Source organism: Heterodontus francisci, chromosome 33 (assembly GCF_036365525.1).
Source record: "Heterodontus francisci isolate sHetFra1 chromosome 33, sHetFra1.hap1, whole genome shotgun sequence".
Lineage (NCBI taxonomy): Eukaryota > Metazoa > Chordata > Chondrichthyes > Heterodontiformes > Heterodontidae > Heterodontus > Heterodontus francisci.
Window position 1 is genome coordinate 21,499,391 of NC_090403.1, and position 14,321 is coordinate 21,513,711.

General features: G+C 45.5%; 1 protein-coding gene across 1 annotated transcript in view; it reads right to left on the reverse strand.

The window, feature by feature from the left end:
- The window catches only part of mrc2 (mannose receptor, C-type 2), a 262,300-nt gene that overhangs the window by 129,419 nt on the left and 118,560 nt on the right, over positions 1–14,321 (reverse strand). The window contains exons 10-16 of the mRNA XM_068013057.1: positions 11,185–11,270; positions 10,954–11,075; positions 9,468–9,571; positions 5,387–5,481; positions 4,473–4,551; positions 4,309–4,373; positions 3,761–3,876 (exon numbers count right to left, since the gene is read on the reverse strand). Coding sequence (XP_067869158.1) covers positions 3,761–3,876; positions 4,309–4,373; positions 4,473–4,551; positions 5,387–5,481; positions 9,468–9,571; positions 10,954–11,075; positions 11,185–11,270 — 667 coding nt within the window. The remainder of the gene's footprint in view (positions 1–3,760; positions 3,877–4,308; positions 4,374–4,472; positions 4,552–5,386; positions 5,482–9,467; positions 9,572–10,953; positions 11,076–11,184; positions 11,271–14,321) is intronic.

The window sequence follows — 14,321 nt, forward strand, 5'->3', positions numbered from 1 at the left end:
CATTGATAGGCGTAGTCTATAGGCCACCAAATAATATCACATTGGGGCGGGCGATAAACAAAGAAATAACTAATGCCTGTAAAAATGGTACGGCAATTATCATGGGGGATTTTAATCTACATGTAGATTAGTCGAACCAGCTCAGTCAGGGTAGCCTTGAGGAGGAATTCGTTGAGTGTATCAGTGATAGTTTTCTTGAACAGTATGGAATGGAACCGACGAGGGAGCAAGCTATCCTAGATCTAGTCCTGTGTAATGAGACAGGAATAATTAATGACCTCATGGTTAGGGATCCTCTTGGAAGGAGTGATCACAGTATGGTTGAATTTAGAATACAGATGGAGAGTGTGAAGATAAAATCCAATACCAGGGTCCTGTGCTTGAACAAGGGGGACTACAATAGAATGAGGGAGGACTTGGCTAAAGTGGACTGGAAACAAAGATTTTACGGTGGGACAGTTGACGAGCAGTGGAGGACTTTCAAAGCAATTTTTCAAAGTGCTCAGCAAAAGTATATTCCAGTGAAAAGGAAGGACTGGAAGAAAAGGGGTAATCTGCCATGGGTGTCTAAGGAAATAAGGGAGGCTATCAAATTGAAAAAGAAGGCATACAAAGTGGCCAAAAACAGCATGAAACTAGAAGATTGGGAAAACTTTAAAGGTCAGCAGAAAGCTACAAAAAGAGCTGTAAAGAAAAGTAAGATGGAACATGAGAAAAAACTAGCACAGAATATAAAGACAGATAGCAAAAGTTTCTATAAATATATAAAACGAAAAAGAGTGGCTGAAGTAAACGTTGGTCCTTTAGAGGATGAGAAGGGGAATTTAGTTATGGGATATGATGAAATGGCCGAGGCATTGAACAGGTATTTTGTATCGGTCTTCTCAGTGGAGGACATTAATAACATGCCAGTAATCGACAAAGAGACGAACGTAGGTGAGGACCTGGAAACAATCATTATTACGGAAGAGGTAGTGTTGGGTAAGCTAATGGAGCTAAGGACTGATAAGTCTCCTGGCCCTGATGGAATGCATCCCAGGGTTCTAAAAGAGATGGCGGGAGAAATAGCAGGTGCACTGACGGTAATTTTCCAAAATTCGCTGGACTCTGGGGTAGTCCCAGCAGATTGGAAAACAGCAGATGTGACGCCACTGTTTAAAAAGGGAGGTAGACAAAAGATGGGGAATTATAGACCGATTAGCTTAACCTCTGTAGTGGGGAAGACGCTTGAGTCTATCATCAAGGAAGAAATAGCAGGGCATCTCAATAGAAATTGTCCCGTTGGGCAGACGCAGCATGGGTTCATGAAGGGCAGGTCATGCTTGACAAATCTTTTGGAATTCTATGATGACATTACAAGCAAGGTGGACAATGGGGACCCAGTGGATGTGGTGTACCTAGATTTCCAAAAGGCCTTCGACAAGGTGCCGCACAAGAGGCTGCTGCATAAGATAAGGATGCATGGCGTCAGTATTAGCATGGATAGAGGATTGGTTGACTAACAGGAAGCAGAGAGTGGGGATAAATGAGTGCTATTCTGGTTGGCAATCAGTCACTAGTGGTATGCCTCAGGGATCGGTGTTGGGACCGCAATTATTTACAATTTATATAGATGATTTGGAGTTGGGGACCACGTGTAGGGTGTCAAAGTTTGCAGATGACACTAAGATGAGTGGCAGAGCAAAGTGTGCAGATGACTGTGAAACTTTGCAGAGGAACATAGATACATTGAGTGAGTGGGCAAAGGTCTGGCAGATGGAATACAATGTTAGTAAATGTGAAGTCATTCATTTCGGTAGGAGTAGCAGGAAAAAGGATTATTACCTGAATGGTAAAAAGTTGCAGCATGCTGCTATGCAGAGGGACCTAGGTGTCCTTGTGCATGAATCGCAGAAGGTTGGTCTGCAGGTACAGCAAGTAATTAGGGAGGCAAATGGAATTTTGTCCTTCATTGCTAAAGGGATTGAGTTTAAAAGCAGAGAGGCTATGTTGCAGCTGTATAAGGTACTGGTGAGGCCGCACCTGGAGTACTGTGTGCAGTTTTGGTCTCCTCACTTGAGAAAGGATATACTGGCACTGGAGAGGGTGCAGAGGAGGTTCACTAGGTTGATTCCGGAGTTGAGGGGGTTGGCTTATGAGGAGAGACTGAGTCGATTGGGATTATATTCATTGGAGTTCAGAAGAATGAGGGGGGATCTTATAGAAACATATAAAATCATGAAGGGAATAGATAAGATACAAGTAGAGAGGATGTTTCCACTGGCAGGTGAAGCTAGGACAAGAGGGCATAGCCTCAAGATTAGAGGGAGCAGATTTAGGACTGAATTAAGAAGGAACTCCTTCACCCAGAGGGTTGTTAATCTATGGAATTCCTTGCCCAGTGAAGTAGTGGATGCTTCTTCAGTAAACGTCTTTAAAGCTAAGGTAGATATCTTTTTGAACAATAAAGGAATTAAGGGATACGGTGGGAGCGCGGGTAAGTGGATCTGAGTCCACGAAAAGATCAGCCATGATCTTATTGAATGGCGGAGCAGGCTCGAGGGGCCGGACGGCCTACTCCTGCTCCTAGTTCTTATGATCTTATGATGTGACTATGACTTTTTCACTCATCAGTGCTGAATAATATTTAGGTTTATAAAAGTTATCTTAAATTGAGTTTGGGGAGTCTCAAAGCAGTTCACCGTGGCTGTGGGCCCACAACTCAAAGCAATCCCTGTTTTGGGTCTTAGCTGGTAACCTCACACACAGATACACCACAAGGATAGCCAATCTCCTTCAGCCCTAAAACCCTCTGAGATCTCTGCAGTGCTCCAATTCTGGCCTCTAGCACATTCCCTAGGCCCTAAAGCTCTGGAATTCTCTCCCAAAGCTTCTCTGCCTCTCTCTCTCTCTCCTCCTTAAAACCTACCTCTTTGATCAAGCTTTTGGTCACCTGTCCAAATTCCTCATGCGGCACGGTGTCAAATGTTGCTTGATTCAGCTCCTATGAAGCATTTGGGACGTTTTAATATGTAAAACTCACTATATAAATGCAAGTTGTTGTTGCACTGAACTGTATCTGACCTGGGAGTGTTTGATCCTGACACTGGACAGCTGAAATGGAGAAGTGTTTCATTTCTCTGGATTGACATCTGGATGAGCACAAAAAAATTCACTCTCCTTATCCCTAAAATAAAGTTAGTTGGAATTTATTTTATTGTTGAAAAATATTGCTGAATAAAATAGATCCCAATTTTTTTTTTTAGATAGCTGGCTGGTCAAAAGAGAGTCCCCTTAGGTTGCAGGGAAGGAATTCCTCAGCGCGAGGCACTAACTTGAGAGCTCCTGTGAGTTTGATTCTACTGTGGCACACACAAGAGGGGAGGGAGTGAATCACAGTTTACATACAAACAACAACTACTTAGATTTATATAGTGCTGTTAACATAATACAACATCCCAAGGTGCATTATAAAACAAAATATGACACCAGCCACAAAAGAAGATATTAGGGCAGATGACCAGAAGCCTGGTCAAAGAGATTTTTAAAGAGTGTCTTAAAGCAGGAAAGCAAGGTGGAGAGATGGAGACGTGTAGGGAGGGAATTCCAGAGCTCAGGGCCTAGGCAACTGTTGGTGGCGGAGAGATTAAAATCAGGGATGCTCAAGAGGTCCTGGCCCTGCTGATCCCCTTAGTGTTGAGGTCACTCAGTGCAGTAAGACCCAAGCTGCCCTTCCTCAGTTTGGCGTTCATCTTTGTACGGATATAGGATTCTCACGCACCTGTTCAGGATGGTCACAAGGGTCGACCTTTGATCTGTGCACTTCTTCAAGGCCTCATCGAAGGTCACCGATTCCTCACCCACAAAATAGCACGAAGAGCCGTGCAACTTCCAGCCCTGAATCCAGAGAAAATACTGTTAGTGAAGAACCAAATGGACTAGTAAAACTCAGAGGAGGGATGTCCAGCCTTGTTAATCATGGAATTCCAGCTCTTAGCTTGGCAGTTTCCATAAACAGACCTGCATCCCCTATGGACTAAAATCTACATAACCTGAATAGAATAGCCTGAAACAGGGGTAATAGTTACCTCCTTGTGCCATTATATGCACCAGAGACAACATAAACTGCGTGACACGTTCTTTTAACAGGGAACTCTAGATACAGGAGAGCAGCAGCATTTGCACTATTCCAAAAACAGGCTTCAACACCACCTGTTTTCCCTCCTAATTCTGTAGTCATGTTATTAATCTATGTTACCATTCAATTAGGCGATGTAGAAATATCAAACTTCTAACTATTCTGGTAGGTTTCATGGCTGATATGCTTACCAAGTGGCTGCAGGTCTGAGAATAATCCCAAGCATCTAAAAAGTATTTCAAAGCCACAAAGGAACCTGTGGTACAATTGACTACATGTAAGAGGTAACTCTATACTCCTCCATTCCTAGCAAGGAAAAGGAGCACAGGTTGGAGAATCCCTGACGGTTCTGTACCAATTTCCTTCTCCATCTCAAATGGCCGCAGGCAAATCTGCACCTTGGCACCCAGCTTATTGGGGCTCTTTGTACCAGGCTGGAGGACACGACGAAGAACCCATCAGAGGGTGTTCATTATGGTTTACAAACCACGTGCAAAGTGCCTGTTAATCTCGTGGACAGAAAATCAACCAGGCCACAAACCAGACTGCTTAACCTCCCATGCTCCTGACGTGCTCCTGTCACACTAAGCTCAGCGTGAGGAGCATTAAATCAAAATGTGGACGCTGGATTTTACGTGCCCACCACCAATTTCAGTAGTAGGTGAAAAAACGGCAGCCCGCATGAGGAGCCACAGCGATTCTAAGCATGGTGGCTCATTTAAATATCTGGGACAGGCCGCCCCCCTCCCCCCCACCCAATCACATGGAGGGGGCGGGCGGTCTGTCCCCGGCAACAGCATCAGCTACCTGTGCGCAGGTGCTGACGTCATATTTATATGCGGTTAGCCCTACCGGCTAATTTAAATATTTAAAGGGAAAGTGAATCAAAATAAATAAATATATTTCTTTTTCCCCTCTTCAACCCCCCAACATATAAATTATTTGCCCTCCCCCCCCCCGCAAAACACTTACCTTTACCATCTGACCTTCCCCCCGCAAAACTGCAAACTTTCAACTCCAACCCTTCCCACCATCCCTGACACCCATGGTGTTAATTTGGCCCTGTTCCCCACCCCACCACACTGATCAACGTACCTCCTTCCCCTCCCCACCAGTGTGGCACCTCGTTTCCCCGGACAGGGATCTGAAGGCGCGGGAGTGCCGGCCACCGGGCCTGGGATCGCAGCTGGACATCAGGCGGCGGTGACATGAGCGTCAGTAATTCATTCATTTCAATTTATTTAAATATTCCAATTGGAATCCCATTGCCAAGGTAATATCGGGCCGGGCCCTCCCAGCGTCAGGGTGCGTGAGGCCCTCTCCTGGAGGCATCTTCAGGTTCCCCCCGCCACGGACCCTGACGCCTGGGGGGAGAACAAAATCCAGTCCACTGCCTCTGATTAAATGCACTGAAAATACAGTAAGACTGATAAAGATGCCAGAAAGGCACAAAATAATTTATTTAATTCAAGAGCACCAGGGATGGGAATAGAGAGGCATCCATTTCTTCATGTGATTTCTGGACCTGGCAATGTGATATTAACCACAGGAGTCAGAAGATCTTGATCAGCAGTACTTTCTAAACACGTTTCCTGTAATAGGACAATTGATAAATGTTTCTCTATCTTCCACATATCAGACAGACACTCGGGTAGAAACACCTCTTGGGTGGTACCGTTAAACAGGGAGCAGACACAATGACCATCTGTTTTACACCCCACTTGTTATTCAGTTCGACTGAAGTCAATGGGGCTGAATATTGACCGTGATTTATAACAGCCAGCTGATAGGATATCACCTATTCTGTGTGACCTCCCACAACCAATTTCTACCCCGCCGTCTTCCTAGCTGAATCTTTTTTTATTTTTTTTTATTTATTAGAGATACAGCACTGAAACAGGCCCTTCGGCCCACCGAGTCTGTGCCGACCATCAACCACCCATTTATACTAATCCTATACTAATTCCATATTCCTACCACATCCCCACCTGTCCCTATATTTCCCCACCACCTACCTATCCTAGGGGTAATTTATAATGGCCAATTTACCTATCAACCTGCAAGTCTTTGGCATGTGGGAGGAAACCGGAGCACCCGGAGGAAACCCACGCAGACACAGGGAGAACCTGCAAACTCCACACAGGCAGTACCCAGAATTGAACCCAGTTCACTGGAGCTGTGAGGCTGCAGTGCTAACCACTGCGCCACTGTGCCTTGGAGGGTGTTGATGGAGTGGTGGTCAAAGGCTTGGTGTGATGCAGCTGCTGCTTATTGCTCTGAAAAATATTCTCATATTCCTTTTAGGTCGCTGCGATCCCGAGTGTTTGCTGAGATTTCTGCCATGGTACAATTCCTCCCAGGCCTTCTGTTGCTGGTGACATTAAGCCTGTGCTAGAAAGGCACCTTCTGGCTCAATGAATTGTTCAACAAGAAAAGCTTGGCCTGCTGTGCTTTGCCTTTGTCTCCATTTTCCACAATTCACTGCCAACTTAACGACATCACAATCATTGCATAAGTGAAGCGCCTTGTTCCTGCTCACTGAGGAAGTTAATTTAAAAATTTGCACTCGGCTCCGTTAAAGGGAAGATTTTGGGAGAACTTTCATACAAAGAGCACTCCGTCCTCCTCTAAGACAAGTATCAGCATTATGTTGCACCAACTGGACACATGCTTGTTTTGTGCCTTGGTTTCAGGTCTCCACTCTCCTCTGGAGCCGTTCCAGGAGCAAAGGAATTTATTTTAATCTGATCCAGAGACGTGTGAGAAGGAATTCAGAATTATTAATATCAGGAAAAGATCATTTGTAGTCCACAGCTTGTCTCGCTCCATCCGGTCTTTCTCCAAGAACACATTTCAATGATTATTGAGCTTATTTACACTGTTCTTTTCCTGGTCACTTCTTTCACAATTCTATTATCCTTTGAGTGGAAAGATTCTGCCAACTCCCTTATTTTACTCATAGCTTCCTAATTTTAAAATTGTGACTCCTTCCAGAATTGGCCAGACCAACTTTTTCTCACTATTGTCCCCTGGAGGCTCAGTGAGGAGGCGCCCAGGAGTGAATGTCGCAGTGAGGAGAGGCCCAGGAGTGAATGCCGCAGTGAGGAGAGGTCCATGATTGAATGTCGCAGTGAGGCGAGGCCCACGAGTGAATGCCGCAGTGAGGAGAGGCCCAGGAGTGAATGTCGCAGTGAGGAGAGGCCCAGGAGTGAATGCCGCAGTGAGGAGAGGCCCAGGAGTGAATGCGCAGTGAGGAGAGGCCCAGGAGTGAATAGCCGCAGTGAGGAGAGGCCCAGGAGTGAATGTCGCAGTGAGGAGAGGTCCACGAGTGAATGTCGCAGTGAGGAGAGGCCCAGGAGTGAATGTCGCAGTGAGGAGAGGCCCAGGAGTGAATGTCGCAGTGAGGAGAGGCCCAGGAGTGAATGTCGCAGTGAGGAGAGGCCCAGGAGTGAAAGTCACAGTGAGGAGAGGCCCAGTAGTGAATGTCGCAGTGAGGAGAGGCCCAGGAGTGAATGTCGCAGTGAGGAGAGGCCCAGGAGTGAAAGTCACAGTGAGGAGAGGCCCAGGAGTGAATGTCGCAGTGAGGAGAGGCCCAGGAGTGAATGTCGCAGTGAGGAGAGGCCCAGGAGTGAAAGTCACAGTGAGGAGAGGCCCAGGAGTGAATGTCGCAGTGAGGAGAGGCCCAGGAGTGAATGTCGCAGTGAGTAGAGGCCCAGGAGTGAATGTCGCAGTGAGGAGAGGCCCAGGAGTGAAAGTCACAGTGAGGAGAGGCCCAGGAGTGAATGTCGCAGTGAGGAGAGGCCCAGGAGTGAATGTCGCAGTGAGGAGAGGCCCAGGAGTGAAAGTCACAGTGAGGAGATGCCCAGGAGTGAAAGTCACAGTGAGGAGAGGCCCAGGAGTGAATGTCGCAGTGAGGAGAGGCCCAGGAGTGAATGTCGCAGTGAGTAGAGGCCCAGGAGTGAATGTCGCAGTGAGGAGAGGCCCAGGAGTGAATGTCGCAGTGAGGAGAGGCCCAGGAGTGAAAGTCACAGTGAAGGTCCCATAAACAGTAATAAGATAATGACCAGATAATTTGTTTCAGGTGTTGGTTGGGGAATAAATATTGGCCAGGTCACCAGGGATAACTCCCCTGCTTCTCTTTGAATCATGTCATGGAATCATTTACACCCACCTGAGTGGGCAACTGGGGCTTCAGTTTAACATCTCATCCAAAAGGTTGCATCTCTGACATTGCCACACTCCCTCAGTGCTGCACTGGTACTGTCAGTGGAAATTGTTTGCTGAAATCTCTGGAGTGCGAGTGCTCAGAGGTGAAAGTGCTACCAAGGCTTACAAAATCCCTCATTCTCAATAGTAAGTGTTATAACATCACAGGGAATAGATTCCATGAGTTCTAGGCTTGACTGTGGTGGAATTGAATCAAAATTAATGCTGATACAGCCCTAAAGCTAGGGATGATTCAGCATCAGTTGTGCATAGTAACTCCCACAACAAATAATACTTCAGCAAACTAAATGAAAGGTGTCCTGTTTTTTTTTTACAAAAGTTAAGCAGTGAGAAAGAACAGAGAGTCAACAACCACCAGCTCAAAAGCTCAACAAATTCACCACTTGGCTGTTACTAGTTAAGTTGGAAAGCCTTTCGCCTATTCACCTGCTTTGCCTGAAAGAGTTTCAGCAGTTAGATGGGTTTCCCAATGGCTGGTTAGAATGGGACTGGTGATAATCACAGGGACGTTTTTTACACACATCTGAAAGGGCAAATGGGACCTCGGTTTGTAATACAGAGCTGTACTGCTGAGGTCCCCTAACCAACTGGCAGAGGAGGAATGATGATTCTACCAGGGGTGATATGGGGCACAGAGGAAATACAAATTGAAAGGCATTATTGATTTAGAAAAACCAGATGAGGTTTTGCTTATTCAGCAGAAATTGATGTGCTGTCAGGTTTGCTGTACTAATTTGGATGCTATTTTTACCTAACCTGCCAACTGGGAAACTGACCAGATTGAGTGCAATGCTTCTTTTACATCCTGCATTCAACAACAAGTGGTATTGGACTGGTGTAAAGCTGGAGATCCACCCGATCCCGCAGATTTCCCGCCTGGCGAGTTAGGTTAAAATTTCCCCAAATTATTTTTTCTTGTAAAGACTATTCCTGACGTTTGACTGCAAAATACCGGGAATCATTTGTTGTTGGGTTGATCAATACTAAGGCAAAAAAACTGATCTTTGCTTCTTCTCTTCAATTCATCAGAATCCAGGATTTGGCAAAGCAGTTTCATTATTGCTCAATTAAAACAGTCTGAGAATTTTTTTTTAAAACCATCTGTCTAATTCTGAACACTCACAGCTCTTGGACTCAGAACTTGCTGAGTACAGCAAATCATTCTTGGCACAGAATGAGCTTGTTAAAGAAACAAAGGAAATGCAGGCTGCCAGCAGGGTTAGAGGCCTAGAAGAGCTCAACTGTTAGATTAATGGATTTTAACCCAATATATGGTGAGTGATGGCTTCATAAAGGACACTGCCATGTGCAATAATTTTCTTGTAGAGCTGCCCTTTCACATCAGAGGGGCCAAACTCATCCTCATAAGAAGGGCAACTGAAAACAGACAACTAAATCCCTTGAGGGGTTTTACTCCAGTGAGAATGGAATTCAGTGTACAGTGCTGGGTTGGTACCATTCATAAGCTTCTCAAAGAAATCACCAGCGTAAAACAAGAATTAATTGCCATTTATATATCTTCCACAATCTCTGGACATTGTAAAGTGCTTTAGAATGAATGTAAAGATGTAGCCACCATTGTACTGCAAGTGGAGTAAGGTGGAAGTCCTTGCAAGCCAATAGGGAGAGCTCTGAAAGCTTGCTTCTCGCCAGCAGAATGATTCACATCTCAAGTGTAGAATAGCAACATAACTTGCATTTATACAGCATTTTTAAGGTAGTAAAACGTCCCAAGACGCTTCACAGGAGCATTATCAGACAAAACTTGACACCGAGCCACATAAGGAGATATTAGGACAGGTGATCAAAAGCTTGGTTAGAGACATAGGTTATGAGAAGCGTCTTAAAGGAGAAAGAGGTAGAGAATTGGCGAGGCTTAGGGAGGGAATTCCAGAGCTTAGGGCCGAGGCAACTGAAGACACAGCCGCCGATTGTGAAGTGAAGAAAATCGAGGATGTGCAACAGAGTAGAATTGAAGAAGCGCAGATATCTCGGAGGGTTGCAAGGTTGGAGGGGGTTACAAGGATAGTGAAGGGCCAGGCCATGGAGGGATTTGAAAACAAAGATGGGAATTTTAATATCTAGAGAAGGGCAGAGATGGTGCCTGAAGGAGGCTTGGCAGCCCTGAGCAGAGATACATCATAAATAGACCCCCTGAACAGCAATGAGATTCCAGCCTCATGGGCCCAGTAATGAAACACAGGATAGTTCAGGAGGACAAACAGGTAATTGAGTCATTCGCCTCTTTGCAGAGGATAATGCAAATAGTTGGCTCCCAACTGGGCAACATCATCTGGCAAGAAGCAGAGCTACATCTGTGCCATTTGAAGAGCTAGATTCTGGAACATAGGCAGAGAGTAACGTCAGAGCATCTCTCACCAATGCTTCCACAGAGGCCCTGGGATCCACACTCCATGATGGGTGATCTTCCCCTTTGGTTGGAGAACTGTTGGCCGTGTACCTTCAATACCAGGATGTATAGGCAGGATGAGTGCTCAATCTGCTAGAAGGCTGAAAAATGATGGAAGTCTTTAAGTGGGGAGGCATAGGGTATGTTTGCCAACAGAAGACCATGCTGTTTCTAGTGACAGGCAAAATGCCTCATATACTTCATATACTCTGCCTGGGGCCCCTTTAGAAACTCTGGCTCAGCACCGTCTTGTGTACTTTGCCCCAGGGCCCAGGCGCCCTCATATATGCTCTGCTCTGAAGCACCCTCGTGTACTCCGCCCTGAGACCCAGAGCTGTCTCACCTACTCTACAATAGGGCCACCAAATTTAGAGCTACCACTAGTGGCAATGGACCAAATCATGAGGTCATCAACCCTCGTGTTTCTTACCTCTTTGTCCAAGCTTTTGGTCCCCTGTTCTAATGTCACCTCATGTGGCTTGGTGTCAAATTTTTGAATACGCTCCAGTAAAGCGCCTTGGGATGTTATATTACATTAAAGCCGCTATATAAATGCAAGTTCATGTTGTTGTTGAGCGGAATGGTCAACTGAGTGCGAAATAGATCCACATTGGAGGCCACCCTTATGAAATATGTCCATCAGGAACCTTGCTAAGGCCATCCAAACTAATTTCTCCAGTATCGTTAATCCTCAGATACATCAGCCTCTCTGCTGAAACTGAATTTCAACCCAGGTTGAGGAGCGGAAATCTTGATGTTTCTCAGTCCCTCTATCAGAGGCAGATGACACCTTTACGGCTCGATTTGAATGCAGATCCCAAATGTTTTCTAATCCTTGTATTATTCACTCTGTTAAGGTAATAAAGCTTTGTTCCTTTGGCAGTATTAGTTTCTAAAGTTTTTAACAAGAAGAGCCACAATTTTTAAATTTAATCAAAATATATCTTAAGAGCCACAATGCTGTTACTTGAATGCCAATAATAATGAAAAAGACAGAGACAAATTTCAACAACATTTTAAAAGTTTTTACAAAAAAGTTGTGAATTGAAGATACTTTCTCACAAGTACAAGGTTAATAAAAGTTTAAAGCAAAGCAAGCTATTTAATTACCATCAAAATGGGTTTGATTGATCAAGGCAGGAGCCGCACACGAGTCCTTATTGAGTCACATGTGGCTCTGGAGCTGCAGATTGCAGACCCTAAGCTGCTCTTGCACACCCCCCAGCCTCCAGTGTTACAGCACTGCCTGAAGAATGGGAGCAGGCTGCCTACATACTGAGTGGCCTGCGGGGGGTCAGAGAGAAAAAAATGGAAGAACAACCTGCAACCTGAAAGGGGAACCAGTTATATGTCATTATGCGGAGGAAAACATCTGTTTCTAGCAAAATCCAAAGTTGCACTGCATTCTCAAACAATTACACGGCTTGTTCCTTGTTTTAAACAAGTCTCGTTAGCCTCACAGAAGCCCGAGCTGACACCTATTTGAGGGCCGCTTCCTAGCGGCCTGACAGCCATTTGATCATCAGAGACTGGCGGCCAAGCTCATTGGGCCAACTCTGGAACGTGTGTCTCATTGGTCAAAATGGCTTTTCCAACATCTGGCCAGAGGCAGGCAGCTACTGAGTTGGAGTTTAATGCAGTGGGAGGGAGGGACAGTGAGAGGTGTTGCAAACAAACTAATATTCAGGATCGTAACTGCATAAATATTCATTGAAGGATTGAAACAAAATCCAGCCGGGGTGTCTGCTCCCAGTCCCACGACCTGGATTTGAGTGTCCATGTGTGGGCATCAAGACAGCCATCCAGGGAGGACAGGAAGGAGAACAGTCTCGACATCCCTAATGGCTAAATAATTTGCTGGCACCCAATATTGGCAGATATGGAAGAGATTGTGGCAAGAGACAGCACTTGCAAGGCAGAGAGCGGGAGGGAGGCAGGAAGAGAAGTTGAGATAAAACTGGAGAAAATAAACTGAAGCTCGAATGAATCAGAACTCTGAAGGTCAAACTGCAACAAAGTGGTATCCTAAGGTTCACTGGTTACAGTTGGCTCCATTTTAAAATTGGAAATCTTAAAATTAAATATTGAATAACTGACTCTTTCGAAATATTTGTGGTATCTTCAACAGCAGAGGGTCAAAATTACTGTCAACATCTGCTCGACAGAGCTTTCATCCCAGGACCCTAAGAGTCAGACTATCAGGTCTAATGAAGTCCGCACAGAAGTGTTGAAAGCCAAACATCACTAGAGCAAGAAACAGCTTTCAAACAAAAATATATCTCATTCCAGAAGAGTGAAACTTGGCAAAAGTGTTACCCTCCCATTGTGAGCTGCGTGTTACAGAATGTCCAAATGTGGCCGTTACTGATTCTGAACAAGACTTTTTTCACAATCCCAGCAGGGAGCAGTTCCTGCAGAGACCGCATCGCGGGAGTTCCCAGGAGAGGAGCCCAGGACTTTCCGTCCATCATCAAACCTCGTGCCTGCTTCTTTCCGTCACTTGCATTATGGAAGTGCAGCTAATGCTGGGAGTGTTGGAAAGTGCAGTCAAGGAAACTTTGCCAGATCTTGCAGCCTCGGTCAGCAGTCAGTTACACAGAGCACTGACACTGCTCTGCAATGGGCACCTGACATCCTGGCTCAATGAAGGAAGGAACTTTCATTTATATAGTATCCCAAAGTGTTGTAAAACCAATGAAGTACTTTTGAGATGTGTTGGTGGGGGGTGGGGACACACAGAATTTATACTGATCTAACCTATGGTGAGTGGGATTTGGGATTCCCCCATATGCTATGTAGTACTCCCTCTGCACAGCACTGGAGTATTAGCCTGGATTTGGCGCTCCTGTCTCTAGAGTGGGACTTGAACTTACAACCTCCTGACTCATTTGAAGCAGGAGTGCAACCTACAGAGCCATGGCTGACATTGGGCCAACATCACCACACTTTAGGAAGGATGTGAGGGCCCTTGAGAGGGTGCAGAGCAGATTTACCAGAATGGTTCCAGGGCTGAGGGATTTTAGCTGCAATGTTAGTTTGGAGAATCTGGGGTTGTTCTCCTTGGAGCAAAGGAGATTGAGGGGAGATTTGATAGAGGTGTACAAGATTATGACAGTTTTAGATAAGGTAGACAAAGAAAAACTGCTCACATTAGCTGATGGTACAAGGACAAGGGGATACAGGCTGATGGTACAAGGACAAGGGGATACAGATCTAAAGTTTTGGGCAAGAGATGCAGGAGGGAATGTGCAGAAGAACTTTTTTTTTATACAGTGAGTGGTAATGACCTGGAACTCACGCCTACAAGGGTGGTGGAAGCAGAGACAATGAATGATTTCAAAAGGAAATTGGATGGGCACTCGAGGGAAATAAACTTGCAGGGCTATGGGGATAGAGTGGGGGAATGGGACTGATTGGATTGCTCTACAGAGAGCTGGTATGGACTCGATGGGCTGAATGGCCTCCTTCCCTGCTGTAATGATTCAATGACTCTATCCTTCATGTTGAAGTACACTATCCAACAGCTGACCAGACAGTGGGAGATTGCAGGCTGCAACTTAGTGGGAG